Consider the following 18,766-nt stretch of genomic DNA (forward strand, 5'->3'; position numbering starts at 1 on the left):
CTACTGTCAACTGTCTAGTTACCGACATTCTTTAAAATATCATCTTTTGTGTTCAGCAGAATAAAGAAACTCATACAGATTTAGAACAACATGAGGATGAGTAAGTGATAACAAATATAATTTTTGGGTGTACTATACCGATAAAGGGATAGTTCACCCAAAAATTAAAATTAACCCATGATTTACTCACCCTCAAGCCATCCTAGGTGTATATGACATCGTTCTTCTTTCAGACGAATACAATCGTTATATTGAGTTATATTAAAAAATGTTCTGGCTTCCAAGCTTTATAATGGCAGTGAATGGTTGTTTCTGTTTTGAAAGCCCATAAAAGTGCATCCATCCATGATAAAAGTGCTCCACACTGCTCTGGGGGTAAATAAAGGCCTTCTGAAGCGAAGCAATGCGTTTGAGTAAAAAAAATATTCACATTCAAGTTACGCTTTAGATTTAAGTCAAATCCGTATGTTCGTTTGGCCGGAAGCTAGTCATTTGACTTTATACAGTTTTAAATATGAATATTTTTCATACATCTCCATCTTCCTCATCACTCCACATAAAGTCAACATCTGAGATATTTCCATCAGCTATATGTTCAAGCACTTCAAGAACTATATATTCTGCATATGAAAATTTTCAAAAATGTATCGATGCTGTGATATAGATTTTTTATATAAGAAATTGCAATCAGCATTACTGGACTTCAGTTACTGGAATGGGATTTCAGTAACAGGCTTTTGAACCGACTGTCCATTCTAAGGGACAGACACATTTGAAAAAATCCTGATTTAAAATTTGCAATTCTACAATCGATTTTTAACTTTAATTAATAAGTTAAATTTTTCTATTTTACATACAAACTATGAAATACTGGCAAACATATCAAAAAATGTAAATAAAACCATAGAAAATGTTGCTTGCTTCTGTTTGGAGTGAAGTGCTGACATGCTTCTCTTCAAATTAGTGTTTTTTTTTAAAATAATTACTACATGCAGAGCTTTACTGCCATTTGATTGGATGACAAGCGTCCAATCTAATGGACTGCAGGCTTTAAACTAGGTGAAATGCTCCAGAAGTAAAAAAAGGGGGGGTTGACATGTGATGTCCATTGTAATGGAAGCAGGGTCTGAACGGGTTAAGAGTGACGTGTGGGGTGATTTAAATTCGGAAACGTCTCAGGAGGGGAACTCAGTATTTGCTCTTAAACATTTGGTGTTTTACATTGAGGGAAGTGTCATGGAGTATTACATGGTTGTCTTCTTGTAATTGTTTATATTATTGAACTATTGTGAAATAAATTTATTTTTTTGATACACCAGCTTCTACCTGCGTCCTTTAATTAGGGTGGCTTGCGTGAAACCAGGTAGGCCTTTTTGGGCTGACTATTAGTATAACCATTTGTTCTGGATCCATTTAATTAGTAGTTTAAAGGGTGTGTGAGAGACCCCTGGTGGCCACATTAAAAAACATTTATCTGAAAAGTGTTTCAACTGTCCCGGCTCTCCCCATTAATAAAAAGCCCATTTATCTGCATCAGTGAGTCCTCGCTCCTTTCATCTCCCCCAAACCTGACACCCATCCCATATTTTTTCCGCCACATTAAATTGTGTAATATTTCAAGACCGGGTGGTTATTAAGAAAAAAAATGAAAAAAGTACAGACAACAAATAACCTAACATCTTCAATAGGGCCTGTTTTTGTCAGATCTCCTTATGCTTATTCTTGAATATATTGTGGTTCTTCAAACTCTAGTGCAAGCGTCATTTGATTTGCTAAATTACATTGTCTTAACATAATGGCATTAATCTATGTTGACTTGGTTAACTTGTTATAATGCAGTGGCTAGTTGGCCATGAGTCTTTGCTGTTTGCCAGCTTTACTGACACATTGACTTTACAGTGACAACACTATAAATGTTAAAAATGTGGCCTACAATTATATTCTCAACATAGTGATAAACAGCAATGTTTATGAAGATTCACTTAAAAAAAAAGAGCCGAACACCATACATTAAGGTGCACTGCATTTCATTTCAGTCAGATGAGACGGTGCACTATTAAGACTACTTCTTTGTAAGGGAAACAGGTAAATTTAGCTTAAAGGGAATTGTTCATACACTTTTGGGGAATTTTGAAAGAATCACTATCACATAATAATCACTAGCACTCGAAAGCGACAGTAAATGCTGAAATTAATATAATGTTTTTTTGTGCAAGATTAATGTTAAGTCGGAGATTTAGTAGTGATTAATGTTTTGTTATGCTAATTTAGAAGAATTTCTGTTAATGTTGGTTTGAGGAGAGTTGTCATCATGCATGGTGACAAGTGGTGCATGTGGCTTGGTTTGAGAGCATGATAAAAGCGTATTTTGCTGCAGTCATACATGAAATGCTATACCATGCTATTGTTAACATGTTACATCACATCAAGGTTACATGAAAATTTTAAGTTAAATGTATGAATTAGTGTACTCAAACAAAAAGAAGTCAAATCTGAGTACGAATGAAAAATCTTCCAGTTCTACTTACTTAAACTTTGAATTTCTTAACTTAAAAATTTTGAGGCAACTGATTGCCTTACATTTTTTGAGTTTTGCCAACTTATTCAGGTTTACAACATATAGATCATATAAAAAAAAAATCGTTCTAACAATAAACTGCTTGTATCGCTCTCTGAGAAGAATGTATAAATGTATCTATAATTGTGTGATCTTTATAATGGGAAAATCATATAAAGACCCTCTCACCTAGATTTGGTTATTTTTGCTCTGGTTTTGTGTTTGCTCCTCCCATTTTATTATTTTCCCCTTAAATATATTTACAGTATATCAGCTCTATCCTGGAACACAGTTGACTTGTATCTCGCTTAAAGCAACTGAAATCAAGTCCACACCACAACAGTTAGGCCTATATATATTATTATATATTATATATATATACTTTGAGTTTTAAGAGCTATATTTGTCAGATACTCAAAATAATGAAAAATGAGACCACACACACACACACACATGCTCTTATTGACATGCATATTATTGCAAAATACTATGAAAATATAAATATGAAAAGTTCATAACAAGTTTCAGAAACTTTTATGCAGTGGAATGGTTGCATGGAGGTTAAAGGTTCTTCATGTGAACCACACACACCCCTTTAGTCCAAGCTATCAGTCACTTACTGACATGCATATCTTTTCAAACATTATACTTCAGAAATAGAAATTGTTCATAACATGTTCAAATAACAGGCTGCATTTCCTAGAAATAGAAACTGAAAGTCATTTGGAAGTAAAGGCTAAATTTAACTTGACTTGTAGTTCATCACTATTGAGTTACAGTTTTTTTCAATTGTTTACACGCAATTTTGAAAACCGGGTTATTTTTTTCAAAACAGAATCACAATTATCCAAACACCACACTCAATTTGCATAATTCCTAGATTGTTTGCAAAATGACAAACTTCAGTCAAAACATACACACTTCAGTCAAAACATATACACATATTTGTGAAAATGCTATTAGTTTTCATTTAACCAACACAGTCCTCAATGATCAGACACTATTGCAACCAGTTACACACAGCTGTGATAAATATAAAACACATTTGTAAAAAAAACTAATTTTAGGAAATAGCATGTGCTAGATTTTTGGCCAGACATTGTTATGTAAGGGATAATTTAGATGAAAAAAAAAAAAAAAAAAAAAAAAAAGTGATATACCCACAACATTCTTCATGATTAGTTTGAGATATAGGGAGAATGTACACAAATAGGCTATAAACTATACAAAGCACTGCACAACACTGATGCTGCAGACTGAATATTTCAAGTATTTATTTCAATACTTACACAGTATTTCTTACCATAATCAGTTACAGTAATCAACCAACAATGAAATCAATGAAACAAATAAAATCTGTAGACAAATAAAAATCCTGCATGAAGTACATGCACTTTGACTCTGAAGAAAAACTACTGTAAAAGCAACAAGAATACTGTAACTATTCATCATCTCTCCGTCTGGCTGGATCAGGCCATAAGATTTCATCCACATCACAGGCTATGTCTTCAATGGCATAAGTCCTTCCCTACCTCTTCCTCTACCTGGGCCTCTTCCTCTACCTGCTTCTCCTTTTCCTCTACCTCCTTCATCTCCTCTTTGAGCTCCCCCTCTCATTCTCACTCTTCTTCTTTTTCTTCTAGCTCCTTCCATTTTTGTTGAAGACAGGTGAACTCACCTGCTGCCTTTTATAGCACACCTGAATGCTGCGTTTTCAAATTAGCACATGTGTGCTTCCACACCTGGTGGTTGTGTTTATCCAATTCGTTCATTAGTGTTGTCATTGGCAATCCGGGGCTTTGTAATGACAAGGAAGTAACCTCACAATCCTTAACTGTGTCTAAGGTGTGAAAATGTGTGTAGAGTTTTACAAATCACTGTGTGTAATGTTTTGCAAAAAGGGTGAAGCAGACATTGTGTGTAATGTTGTGCAAATCTGTGGAGGTGTTTTGCTCCTTGGAGTAGAATTTTGCAAATTGTGTGGAAATTTTTATTTTAGTGTGTAAACAATCGTAAAAAACTGTAAAATAGCAAATGAGTATTTGACTTAATTCATATGTAATGTATTTCCTATTTCATGAAATTAGGTTGCGTAAATGTAAAACTGAAATGTAATTACCACCTTTATGTTAATAGAAGTACATGGTCAATGGAATTGCAAAATGTAACAAAAATACTATAGCAAAACAAAAAGAATTATCTAACAATTTGAAATGTTTGAGTTTTCCTATTGTTGTTCCTCTAAAATCTGACTTGATTTTGCACTTTCCTGCAGTTCATGAGATTATCTCTCAAAATACCAAAGAAAAATACATTAACATTAGTTATCAAATGAGTATTTATTCAAAGTGATGCAGTAATGGCTTAAAGGGATAATTCACACAGAAATTTAAATGTATTCATCCTCACCTAAATTAAAGTTTTGGGTCATCAATAATTTAATTTAATCTGTTTGGGTGTGCCGGTGATGAAGGTGTAAAATCAGTGGAAAAAAAATATATATATACTCATAGTATAGCTCAATATAGCAAAAATAGATCTCAATAAGCAAAAGTTATTTTGTTCATAAATGTTTTGCAGAATCTAAAATACGAGAGTGTGTCACTGCATTATTCCCACATTACTTATTTGTGTCATTTAATAGTTTTAATGTTGTTAAATGTAGAAAGATTTTACATTGTAACTTTTCTCAAAAAAAAAAATCTAATTTTGAATCTTTCTATTATTTTTCAGGTTTACATTAGATTTAGAGTCCCAGATTTTCAATGACTTTGAACCCTGCTGTACATATTTGTAAAACTATACACAAAACACAATCCCCTCTATATAGTTTTAAACCAGGGCTGGACTGGGACAGAAAATCGGCCCTGGCATTTTGGCCCAGACTGGCCCACTACATATGATCATAAACACCACCCATCTTTGCACGCCTTTGAATATGTTTTTGTTTAACTCCTATTCATTAAAACCGCTAATGCCATGTAATGAGTGAGTATAAACGAGTGAGAGTTAACAGATGAAATAAGTACAAAATTGTAATTTATTAATACAGTCGAACTAATACTCCACAGTGATGAATCCAAAAAACAAGCTATAAGCTGCATTGACATAGTGTTTCTCAAAGTAATTTTGGTAAAACTGTGGTGGGTGGACCTCTAGGGGGGTTTGGGGGCATGGTCCCCCTAAGAAATTTGTTTGCATTTTAATGTTAAATTCATCAATCTGGTGCAGTTTGAGGGTTCAAAATTAAAAGCTCCAACCCATATTCAGTGTGCAAGTATAACAAAGAAAACAAATCAAACCTCTTTTAGTAACAGTGTCTGTCTATATTACACTACTACATAATAATAGTTATAATATTAATCTCATGATAGTAGCCTATATATTGTAAAAAATAATGCACCGAAAAATAAAGAAAACTTTCATAATTAGTTTTGTACTAATTTCTAAACTTGAAAGAGATAAGCACATGATCTTTTATTTTGACGGAAACTGCATCGAGCTTTTATTTTGGCGGAAAACATGGATACAAACGTGTCTCATTAAACTTCTAGTAAATTGCTGTAATTGTCAACTATGCAGATATGGAAATAATCTGTAACCGGGTTATGGGTTCCTACACTCATAGCCAAAGTGTTTTGAAAGTAGTTCTGCTTACCGCGGACTCTACGTTACACTTTCTCATCTCTCACTCCTGATCCTCCTCACTATCCTCATCATCAGCCACTGGAGCTGATGAAGGTACTGCTGCTGCAGAAAACATATATATCTTGACACATTTTACAGCGTCTGCTTGAAGGGCCTGTATCTATTTTTCACGCTGTTTCTCTGCACATTCCTTGCGTTTCCTCTCCATCTCTCAGACTATTTTGACAGATACACACTTGACACTGCACGCTCGCTCAGAGCCCAGAGGGGGAGGTGTTTAATGATGTGATTGGGCCAGCCCAGTGTCAATCAAGATAACCAATGGGCCGCTGATCTACGGGTTTCATGGGCCGGTCTGTCAGTGGAAAAAAAAAACTAACGCTTACTTTTTTTTTGACCAATGCATTACACCGGCACTAACCCAGCGCTGTCAATTAAACAAAACAAAACGAATGGGCCGCCGATGTACGAGTTTTATGGGCCGTCAAAAAAAAAAAAAAAAAAAAAAGTATGAGATGTATCGGCCAAAAAGCACATCGGCCCACCGGGCATTTGCCCGGTATGCCAGATTACCAGTCCAGCCCTGTTTTAAACCACAATCTTCTTAAAATTATGTTCCTGTGAAAAGGAAAATGTATCACAATCAAAGAATGACCCACTCCAAATGCATTATATGTGAGATTTAGCAGCTTTGAATGTCCAGCAATATATCATCAGCACTCTGAACAATCTTTTCAACTGCCTTTAGTATCAGAGCATCAATGTCACCCTTCGTGTCCATCTCATCATGGTAGTTCTTCACTGGGAAGATGTTTGTCAATGGCACACCTGTTTTGGCACTGCACAACTCCATCTGGACAGGAACAGAATGTTAGGTCAGAAAATTAGATGTGATTGATAAATTGAAACATGTGCATGTCTTTGGATTATATCACATACCTTCTCTTTGATCTTCTTGCTGGTGTAGATCTTCCTTAGATTATCTTTGACCAGCGGACATGCTTCATCCACTTTGGTCATGACAACCACTTGAGGAATCCCTACAGCAAATGTAGAGGCAATGTAAAGGTTCTTTACATTGTTTTACACAAGTTTTTTCACATTTAGGGCAGTTTGTTGTACATATCTACCTAAATGACCCACATACATTTTCTTGGTCATGTAAATAATTAAGCAGAAATGATGAGCCTTGTAACATGCCCTGTTTGCACTTGGCATTATTGTATCTGGATTTTTTTTTTCACCTACACACTGAAAAACACACACAAACTCAACCCACTTTATGCCCACTTCTCTCTCATGTAATGAAATGTGAACTCATGAATGAAAATCATAATCAAACATTCAGGGGTCAGATTTACCCTTCTCACTGATTCTCTGGCGGATGATCCTCAACTTGTCAATAAGTTTATCATCTGTGAATTGGATTAGATCTGCGGCTATGACGTACACCAGGCAGAAAGCTTGATCGGAGAGGTTAGGGTCACTGGTGTAATGTTGATCCGTATGAGTGAGTGCTTGTTCCACATTGAACTAAGATTGGAAATAAACAATAGGCTACATGTTAAACATCAAACCTTTTGCACACACACACAAACTTTATGTCGAGATGTTATTATCACAATATAGGGGTTTATTACTTTATAGCCTTCCTTCACATGGCCAAACACAGCATTGATGATGTCATCTGGTTGTGACCCAGCCATTGCCTCAGGTTCTAAGCCCATTATGTCCTTGAAGACGAAGGGTAAAGGTTTTTTCCCACTTCTGATGGTATATGCTTTGAGCTAGTGAAGACCAAAAATATAGAGGCATATTTGTAAAAAATTTGCAAGAAATCATCATATGATTAACTAAAATGCTCAATGCTCAAGAGTAAGTCAACTGGACATCTCTGTCTTTTAGAAAACATGCAACTGTATAGTTGACAAATACCTACATTTCTTGTGAAACTGTGACTGTCACCACCAGCAGCTGAATCAGCTAGAGCTCTAGTGGTGATCCGTCCTTGAAAGGCACTATCGACAGAGTTAATAAAGCTGGACTTTCCTGCTCCAATTTGTCCAGCAACCAGAATCTTGATGTCCTTTACATCTGGAGAACTCGGAGAGAAGTTTTCCAGCTTTTTTTTTAGGGTTTCTTTTTGTCTGTCAAATGAAAACAACATTTTACAGAACTTCACTGAAAGCTTCTGTCACCCCACGTGATTTTGCCATAGTTATGGCGCCATTCGGAGCTATTGCACTTCTTAATTACTTAGTTGAGTCTTTATCCTCCTTTATTTCCTTGACTAATCCCTGTAAAACAGCAATAGGAAAAATGTGCTTTGCGTTCAGACCTTCTCACAGGAATAGAAAGATTCGACACTTCTCCACATATGCATCTGTCATTTGGATGCTTTACTACCAATGACAGCCCATAATTCAATGCACAGTGCCCCAATCTTAGTCTAGTAATAACCACACTATCCCTCCTTCCTAAACCTATATTTATTGAATTTTTCACTATTGGCTGAAGAAAAAAATAATGTCTGCCTTTATTTCCCTCTTCCCATTCTTTTTGCCATCATTTTATTAATCCTTGCTGAATAATTTACATTCAACCCTTCCATACATTACTTCCAAACATTACTACTCAAAATCTGTATACAGGTTTGTATTTTTTAAATATATATATATATATATATATTTGCCATTTTATCTGCCTATCCGTGTCCCTGCACTGTGAGCTGTAACCCAAAGAAATCCCACTGTATTCCCCATATTAATTATTCGATTTAATGTTACTAGTATTTCTTCTATTAAATCTGATCCGGCCCTACTCTTCCTTCCTTTTATTGCCATTAAAGCTGCAGTTGAGTCTGAGCAAATTACTCTTTTACCAGTGCCATTTTCCTCCACCCATCCAAGGGCCCATTAAATAGCCATAAGCTCTGTAGTAATGACACATTATCTGAAACTCGTTTTCCATTCTTTATATTTAAGTTGTTCTATTAATTGAGTTCATTGATCCATCTATATATATGTGCATACTCAGTCCAATTACTTTTTAAATAATTGTTAAGTGTGTGTCATGTATTAATGGACTGTGTTTTCATTGTACAGAAAGAAAACTTATGTGATCAGAGCTGTTGGAAGCTGGAGTTTCAAACTATTCATTAAAATCAATAAGGACTATGAGACAACAAAAGTTGTTGTCAAATGTTTGCATCGGACTATAAGGACATAATTTATTAAGTGGAGTTCTTCAAGTGGTCTGTAGAGGGCAGCAATACGCCTTAGATGCGTGTAGTCTGCCGCAAATAACAAAAGGAGGAGGAGAAGAATAACTCCACCCCCAAGCGGGTAATCCATCGACCGGAAGTTGAAGCCGGCCGCGTGCCGCCATCTTGTAGCAGAACTTCACTTGCGTTAGCATTCCATTGACTCCCATTCATTTTGGCGTCACTTTGACAGTGAATAATTTTACATCTGAGGCGTTTAAAGACTCCATTTGTCCATTATTTATTTCTAAAGAAACACGACAATGTATAAAGGGCTCCATTTCCTTCTATGTTACATTATGGCCCCGTAGAAACAGTTTTTGTAAAAATAGGCTAACGATTGTATCATAACCACTCGACTCTCTGTCGCACAGTAGAGAAATTACCGTACAGACAGGATATATATATATATATATATATATATACAAAAAAAATATATAGATATAAATATACAAAATATTTCAACAACGTTTTTGGGGAATTGGAAATAATTCGGTATGTGGCAAGTGAATACATATGAAGAAACATTATTCACAAACTTTAATTTAATTTAATTTGTCTACTTCATTAAATAATGAAATATGGGTAACTGCTGGTATATTGACGGGGGATGGAGAAATTATCAGGAAATTATACAGACAATGTAAGAAAAGAAAACAATCTCAATGTTGATCATGGTTAACGTTCCTTTATTTATTTACAGATCTACGCTTGAAGATGAATGTGATCCCTTTCATCCTGGTCGGAAGCCATCTACAAAATGTCATAGCCTACATAACGTGAAATAAAGAAAAAAGTTTTTTGTTCAAGTGTTTTTGACCATGATTTATTAGCCAAAACTGCATGATTTAACACCTAGCTCACAATTATTTATATATTTGAATATTAGCCTATGGGCAAATGTTTTACGTGAAGAGATGAAATCATGTAGAACAATAAGCAATTTTAAGAGACTATAAATGAATAGCCTATATTGAATGGATACGAAAATGACTCGAGGGGATATTGTATACTGACAGTATGGTTCCTGGGCTTATATATGTCTGTTTTGGATGGGTTACTATTCGGTTTGATGTAGATAGAAGGCAGTTTGCACGCACAGCTACTAGAAGATTTACATCTGTCAGAGAGGTTGCTCACGTCATCAAGCTTAGTTTGAGTCGGTTTGAGTCTGCGCGTCAGGAACGGAAGTGCTAAAAAATCGCTAAAAATGGGCTTCACTTGTTTCAATTGAGTTCCAATGAGATGGCTCTGTCCACTTCTTATACTGTCTATGCTCCACCCCCGTTTATATACTGTCTATGCTCCACCCCACCTCTATCTTGAATGAAGTGGCACAAGCAGGGGCCTGTTTCAATAAGGAGGTTCAACCGACTCTGAGTTAAAACTTGAACTCTGAGTTGATTTACCCTGAGATGGGAAACTGAGTTTTTGGTTTCAGAACAGCTGAAATTAGTTAGTTCAATCAACTCTGAGTATATTCATATTTCTTCACATTTGAATTACTGTTATACAGTGATGGGTGTAATTAATTGCCAAGTAATCTAAATACTGTAATTTAATTAAAGGGATTACTCTTAATTCTTCTGTAATTTAAAGTAAAATCTGATGTAATTGTATTAGACTATAGAACAATTCTGTATAGCCTATTTAACATACATTTTTAAAAGTTATATTTTTAATTTAACCTTCTCCTTCTACACACGTTGGTCAATTCAAGAATAATTCATGCAATTGTATATTGTTTATTTGAAAGCATTAAAAGTGCTGTTTGTCTCTCCTTGTATTGTTCAAGTGTTTAAGGTTGACATGGGATTTAGTAATTAGTAATAAGTAGACCAATAATTTCTAAAGATAGTCATTATTACATTAATCTAATTACACTGTTGAAGATGTCATTTGAAGTTAGTAATACACGTAACTTGCCCAACTGTTATAATATCAGAGGTGAAACTGGAAGAACAGTATGTTATTCAACCTAATTTAAATTTTCATGTACGTGCAATCCTGCAGGCATTAAAAGAAAATGGCAGCTGCTGAAAATTAAATATAAAAACATAATTCAGTCAAGTAAGGCTTGAGCACATCATGGGTGTAGGCTACCTGACTTTACAAACATGTGACATATTAAATAACTAAAGCATCCAGTGTCTAGCAGTGCAGCAGCATTTTTGGCTGAGGGAATTCCTGGACGGACTTCAGAGCCAGTCCCAAAGATCCAAGGGCCTTCATAAAATGTAAGAGGTTTACATATGTGTTATTTTTTATAGGCTATTTTTGATATTTCCATTTATTTTACTTTGGTTTAGGATTTTTGTTGGTCCCAACAGATTCTGATGGTAATATCTGTCTTTTGGAGCCTCCTGTCCCAACAGAAGCCCAGGCAGTTGTAAGTCGCCTACTCAATACACCAGAAATTATGACAAATAGTGTTATAAAGTGTACTCAGCCAAATGCTCATCACTTGAGGATAAAGAGTTTCTGCTGCCACAGAGAGGCCTGCAGAGGTAATGTTAACATTATGTGTCTACACATCAAACAATCTACACATTCACATTTTTTCACATTTTTATGTGAAGTAGCCTATAATCTAAGTTTAAATCTAAGTATAAACTGGTATTCTTATCTCTCCCCCGAGTCCCCCCCCCCCCCCCCCGCCCCCAGAGTGTGGAAGAACAGCTGGAGGACGGTCCATCAACTTCTGTTGCACAGATAAACAGTTCAGTGATTTCCAGTAAATGCCACAGTTTAACTGTAGAATTTGTTTAGAACTACATTATTTAACTCTAATCTACTACTGTGTTTTCAGTTGCCAGTTAATGAGTTATATAGACTTCATCTTATTTAAAAAAAAAAGAAAAAAAAAGCAATATTTTATTTATTAATAAAAGATTAATTTTATTAATAAAAATGTACTGAAAGAATGAATGACCACCACTTCCTCTTTAAAAAAGGGGAGGAGACCGAAAGAAACTCTGGGTTTACGGAAGAAAACCTGCTCCCAACCAGGTTAGGTTCACAGAGTAAGTTACCATGGTAACTGACTCTGAGTATAAGTTACCTCTCTTTCTGAAACAGGCTTGACTTACTCTGCTTTCTCAGGTTTAACATACCTCTCATTCTGAAACAGAAAACTCAGAGTTTCCCTCATTTCAGGGTTAACATACTCAGAGTTTTCACTTAACCTCCTTTCTGAAACAGGCCCCAGTTCGGCGCATCTCTGCTTATTTACGATGCAAGGGTAAATAAAGAACTGCTTCTTTCAAGAAGTAACGTTACAGAGTTTCCCCTGTTTCGGGAAAGATTCGAAGCATCAAGAGTGTCGAAAACAGCGCCATCTTGTGGCAGGTAAAATTTATAGCAGCCCTGTTTATGAGTGTTTTATCCATTAAGCACAAATAAAAGCCTGACGACGCTATATGTTCAGTTTTCTGATAATATAATTCACATATTAAAGTGTGGCAATAAAATAAATGTAACAATTGTATTAATACTAATTATAAAAATACCAAAAGAGTTTCTTGATGCAAGTAAATGTTGGTCTAATTATTTTATGGTTTCTATGCTGTTTATGTGTCAGAAATTCAGAATATATGATCATGTAACGGAGGTTCATGAGAAATTGCGCTGCGTTGGCTACTCGATACGCGCTTTGAAGCTTCAGTGTCAAATGTAACATCACTAGAAGACGAGCAATTTGAGACTTGGATATACAGAGACGTAACAAACGCATGAACAGCCATTTCTAGAGTTTTCGGCATGAGAAAGCCTTTGATTTTAGACAATAAACGAAGTTGATGCTGGATCCGATTACGGAGGACATAAATTTTAAAGTCTGGTCAATAAGATGATTAATACTAACCAGATATTGTGGTTCTTCTTAAGACAACATAATTCTAAAATGTTTGGGAGTTGGTAAAATGTTTGGGGAGAGATACTAATAATATTTTACAGGGAAATAAATTCTAACCTCACACAGTATTTTCAGTTTTATCTGAACAGATCAGTATTTTGACTGCTGTGCACAAAGACATGCCTGTACATAAAAACGAAATAAAGTACTGGTCTGCATACAGAATAGCTTATGTCCATGAATGGCTTACCCGAAGTCAAATTCCCTCCATGGTTTATCCAGTTCTATGGAAACACATTTAGCAATTAAGTTTAACAATAATTTGGTAGTATCTCTCTGAGAATCTATATGGAAGAAAGACCCTCTCACCTGGATTTGATTGCACTTTTGAGGCTGATGATCCCATTTTGCTTTTTTTTCCCTCTCTTTTTTCACCCCCTTCAATATAACTAATTATATCAGCTCTCTCCTGGAGTGCAGTTGACTTGAGGGAAATCAGACCCGTTATATACTCTAGGCTATTTCAATTTCACTTTCATTTTTGCAAGCATACATGCAATAAAAATGCCCACACCCATTCTTGCTCTTTTTAGTTGTCTATGCTGTTGATCACACATTGACATGTCAAACAGTAGATACCACCCATAAATATGAGTCTAATGATGCACTGTGCACATTATGTTGTTGCAGCCTTATGCTTAAATTATTTTTCACATCAGTCTACACTAATGACAAAGCAGAAAACTGATTTGTTGATAACTTTGCAAATTTATTAAAAAGAAAGAAACAGAACAGAGCCAAAATATTTGTATTATACATTGATCAGACACGTCTCTTTGTAACCTTTTTAAATAAAACAGTTCTAAATATAATTTCATATGTATTTTTCTATAAGGAAAAAGCATTGTCTTAGAACAAACACTAAATTAAAAAAAAAATACAGATGAAAAGTTGTTGAAAAAACTCATATAAAAGCAGAGGGAACTATGGAGTGCTGTGCTATCGTGAGTTGGTGATAGTGAAGAGCAACGGCAGTGTAGGAGTAATTAGTGGATTCATTGTAATGGGCCTGGTTTGTAATCTTGCACTTGGAAACACTTTGGCGAGGACAACACTTGATGATCACTGGTGAACAGTTCTGTGTGGAACCTGCTTATCTCAAACAAGCCTAATAAGTGCCATCATGCATGATCTGGATAAATCATACATAAACTGGAGCCATTTTACCCTCAGAAATCCCCCAAAACACTACACTTATAGTGTTATATTTCCTTGGCATTAAATTGCTTGCATTTCTTACAGATTAAACAAACCAAGACACTATTTGGCTAATAATAAGTGAATAAGTTTGTAATAAGAATATGACTTAAGAGTTCCACAGAAATGTTCCTAATCTGGCTCATGTCTCTACACAGACAAAAAGAAGTCCGTTTATATTGTGCCATAATTAAACAAACAAATCCAGCATTTTGCAAACAAACTCGATCTGCTTTGCAAAGGAAAACTCGACTCGCAAACAAACAGAAAGCAATGTGCGGGTACAAAGGTCAATTTGAGCGGAAATGCAGTGGAGTAACAAATGTGTTTTACAAATAAATAAATGAGCCAAGATAATATTTCACAAATAAATGCAAACCAAATTGCATGTAACCTTTGACCAGATACCAAATCTAGTGCATACAAATGCATATCTGTCTGTTATGATTGTGAGACACTTGGCTTTTTATGAGATCTCTCAGCTCGATTCTCTCATAAATGTGTCCAGGCAGATTTTCTCAAAAATGCAGTTGAGCAACTTCTCCTGGAGAAGCACTGATTAGAAACTTGTCTTTGCCGGAAAATGACCAGTGAACAGGCGTGTTTCTGTCTTACTTTATCTATAATTAACCTTTTTAAGGTTTTTTGCAAAATGTTTATTACATATCTAGATAGATTAGCACTTAGAAGCAATTCACTCTCTCTATGAATAGGGAATCTATAAGCTGAAAGCTCTGCCATTATATGTTGCTTTTTTACATTTTTGTAAAAACGTTACATTTCCTGAAAATTTACCTATGCAATTTGTAGGATGGTTTGTATTATTTGTGAAATAGGCTATTATCTTGGCTCATTTATTTATATTTGTAAAACACATTTGTTACTCCACTGCATTTTGGCTCAAATTGACCTTTGTACCTGCACATTGCTTTCTGTTTGTTTGTGAGTCGAGTTTTCCTTTGCAAAGCAGATCGAGTTTGTTTGCAAAATGCTGGATTTGTTTGTTTAATTATGGCTCAATATTAACACACCTAAAAGAGTTCTCTGTGAGTGATCCAGATGTACAGTTCATAAAGATCCTGGTAGCTGGAGAATTTGGAGCAGGAAAATCCAGCTTTATTAACTCCATCAATAACGCCTTTCAAGGCCGGATCACTCCCGCAGCTCTAGTTGATGCAGCTGCTGGCTCTAGTCACAGTTTTACACAAAAAGTAGGTATTACTGTCTGTCAAGGGTCAAAAAGATATCAAAAATGATAACAAGGAATGTAAGGATAATTAGAAATGTTTTTTATTTTATTTTTTAAAGTCACAGTAATCACGATTGAATCAGTCTTAGTATGAGCTTTGCATTTTGGTTACAAAACTTACATATAACATTACATTAAATATTAAGACAAAACAAACAAAATAAACAAATACAACAAAAGAAAAGAATTATATAAACAAAACAATGAAACTAACTAGGGTAACGCATGGCATATTACACCACATAAACAGGATAGTATCCACACATCTATTATAACTGATGTTATGTGTGTATAATGGTGGAATCTGTTCATGTGTGTACATGCACTTCAGCAGTCCTTTTAAAATAAAAGTCATAGGTTACAATCCACTTTACATTTTACTATGATACAGCAAATATAATCAATAGACATTTAACTAAATAGCACGATGTAAAGTAACTGTGGTACGGCTCAGTAATAACAGGGTAATACTATGGTAATATCTACATTATTACTTATTACATGGTAATAATGGAAATTGCATGTCATTTCCTAGGTAATTATGTAGATATTACCATGGTATCACCCTGTTATTACCAAGCTGTAATATGAAGTGGTACTGTGATAGTAGCCCTTTCTAACCTTGAAGAACTGCGGCCTTTCTCTTAAAGGGATAGTTCACCCAAAAATGAAAATTCTGTCATCATTTACTCTCCCTCAAGTTGTTCCAACCTGTATGACTTTCTTTCTTCTGCTAAACACAAAAGAAGATATTTTGAAGAAAGTCGGTAACCAAACGACTGATGGACCCCATTGACTTCCATAGTAGGAAAAAAAATACAAGGGATGTCAATGGGGACCAGCAACTGTTTAATTACCAACCTTCTTTAAAATATCTTCTTTTGTGTTCAGCAGAAGAAAGGAAATCATACAGGTTTGGAACAACTTGAGGGAGAGTAAATGATGACAGAATTTTCATTTTTGGGTGAACTATCCCTTTAAGATGTTTTCTGTTGCTCTCTCCATAATTTGAGCCGATGTCTTTGGTTTCGCTCATTCAGCTTGTGAATTCTTTTCCTTGTTTCCTTTTTCTGCCTCCATCTCTCCCTTTCTTTCTGAAGATGTTTCTCCTTTCTCTCATGGTCTGCATTTAGTTTAGTTGTGTCCGACATTGTCTTTGTCTCTCAGCTGCACTAACTGGAGCCATCTAGCTGCAATCTGTATGAATTGGAATGATTACTACTCAAAGCTTACATAAATGATAATTATATCTGTATATTAATGATATTTCCATACATATATAAAGTGCAACCTCAAAAGCAGTTCTGCAGTAACCCAGGTAAAAGAGGGACTAAATTCAACAAATTTTGTAAAAAGCTTCAAAATTACAGAGTAATGTCTATTTATTCAAATAATGTTTTACTATGGCATGCGTTAAATACATATGCAGTTAAATACTGTGTCACAGGACTGTCAGACCCTGTCACACAGGGATGTGAATGTGATAGGGCCTGACGGTCGGCCATTTTAAATTGCCATTACTCAGCATGCTAGCATAAAAACTGTTAACATGCAAGCAAGGAATTTCAGTAACCTTTTTAGACATGTTTTGTTTTGGATTTAAAACATTTTCATTATTTTCTGGGATGTTTTACCGTGACAGGGCCTGACCCTTTAGCTTGCCCTCAAAAAAAAAAAAACAACAAAAAAAAAAAAACCTTCAAAAACAGGCTTAAAATCATACAATTCAATGACAGAACTCACCCTTGATCAGTGTCAGCTTCACCTCAATCAAATGATGTCACTTCCTCTGAGTCACACCCTTAAAGGTGTATTGCACACATTTTATGTAGAGTTTTATGTAACGCGACAGGACTGACTGAAAACATGGGGACTTTTATGGGGATTGGGGATATTTTACTATTGTAAAATAGTATTTAATTGTAGAATTTATGTAGAATTTCAGGTTTTTAAGACAATTAAGTGAATAATTTACTTCAAAGTTTTGTTTCTTCTTTTTTAATGTTTTTGTCATTTACTCCCCCTAATTTTATCTTTGAAACACAAAAGTAGACATTAAGGAGTAGAACCATCCTCCCGTTATATGCATCATATTGAATACTCATTTGCTATACTGTATAACTCATTTGAACTGTTATTTTGTATTTTGTGAGCCCAATACATTTTGTGAACTTCAGGGGACAGGAATATGTCAAGTCATGCTTTACTTCCAAATTCCAGTTTCCATTTACGGTAAATGCTGCCTGATCTTGTAAACTTGTTATGAACAGTGTCTGTTTTTTCAGATAATGCCTCCCTCTGACCTTATCTATATTTCCAGTGAAGTTGGGACATTTTGCTAAATGCAATAAAATTAATCTATGATTTGTTAAGACAACATAATTCTAAAATGTTTGTAAAATGTTAAATGGTAAAATGTTTGGGGAGAGATACTAATAATATTTTACAGGGAAATAAATTCTCACCTCACACAGTATTTTCAGTTTTATTTGAACAGATCAGTGTTTTGACTGCTATGCTCAAAGACATGCCTGTACAAAAAAATGAAATAAAGTACTGGTCTGCATACAGAATAGCTTATGTCCATGAATGGCTTACCCCAAGTCAAATTCCCTCCATGGTTTATCCAGTTCTATGGAAACACATTTAGCAATTAAGTTTAACAATAATTTGGTAGTATCTCTCTGAGAATCTATATCGAAGAAAGATCCTCTCACCTGGATTTGATTGCACTTTTGAGGCTGATGAACCCATTTTGCTTTTTTTTCTCTTTTTTTTTTCACCTTCAATATAACTAATTATATCAGCTCTCTCCTGGAGTGCAGTTGACTTGAGGGAAATGAGAGCCGTTATATACTCTAGGCTATTTCAATTTCACTTTCATTTTTGCAAGCATACATGCAATAAAAACTGCCCACACCCATTATTGCTCTTTTTAGT

General features: G+C 35.1%; 1 protein-coding gene across 3 annotated transcripts; it reads right to left on the reverse strand.

Annotated features, from left to right (window-relative positions):
- Positions 1 to 3,027: 3,027 nt before the first annotated feature.
- Positions 3,028 to 18,690, reverse strand: LOC308687758 (interferon-induced protein 44-like). Of its 3 annotated transcripts, XM_081360482.1 has the most exons (8): positions 13,690 to 15,144; positions 13,571 to 13,604; positions 8,145 to 8,352; positions 7,846 to 7,992; positions 7,567 to 7,738; positions 7,145 to 7,245; positions 6,974 to 7,058; positions 3,028 to 6,823 (listed from the first exon to the last, which is right to left on the reverse strand). In XM_081360482.1, exons 1-8 carry the CDS (start codon positions 13,724 to 13,726, stop codon positions 6,816 to 6,818), a joined length of 792 nt encoding a protein of 263 aa, XP_081216608.1. In that variant the 5' UTR covers positions 13,727 to 15,144; the 3' UTR covers positions 3,028 to 6,815. The 3 variants fall into 3 exon arrangements, with proteins under 3 accessions (XP_081216608.1, XP_081216607.1, XP_081216606.1); XM_081360481.1 differs by lacking the exons at positions 13,571 to 13,604; positions 13,690 to 15,144 and adding exons at positions 18,425 to 18,458; positions 18,544 to 18,690 and having other exon boundaries at positions 3,028 to 7,058; XM_081360480.1 differs by having other exon boundaries at positions 3,028 to 7,058.
- Positions 18,691 to 18,766: the final 76 nt, after the last annotated feature.

The sequence above is a fragment of the Scardinius erythrophthalmus genome, assembly GCF_964197995.2.
Source record: "Scardinius erythrophthalmus genome assembly, chromosome: 3".
Classification (NCBI taxonomy): Eukaryota; Metazoa; Chordata; class Actinopteri; order Cypriniformes; family Leuciscidae; genus Scardinius; species Scardinius erythrophthalmus.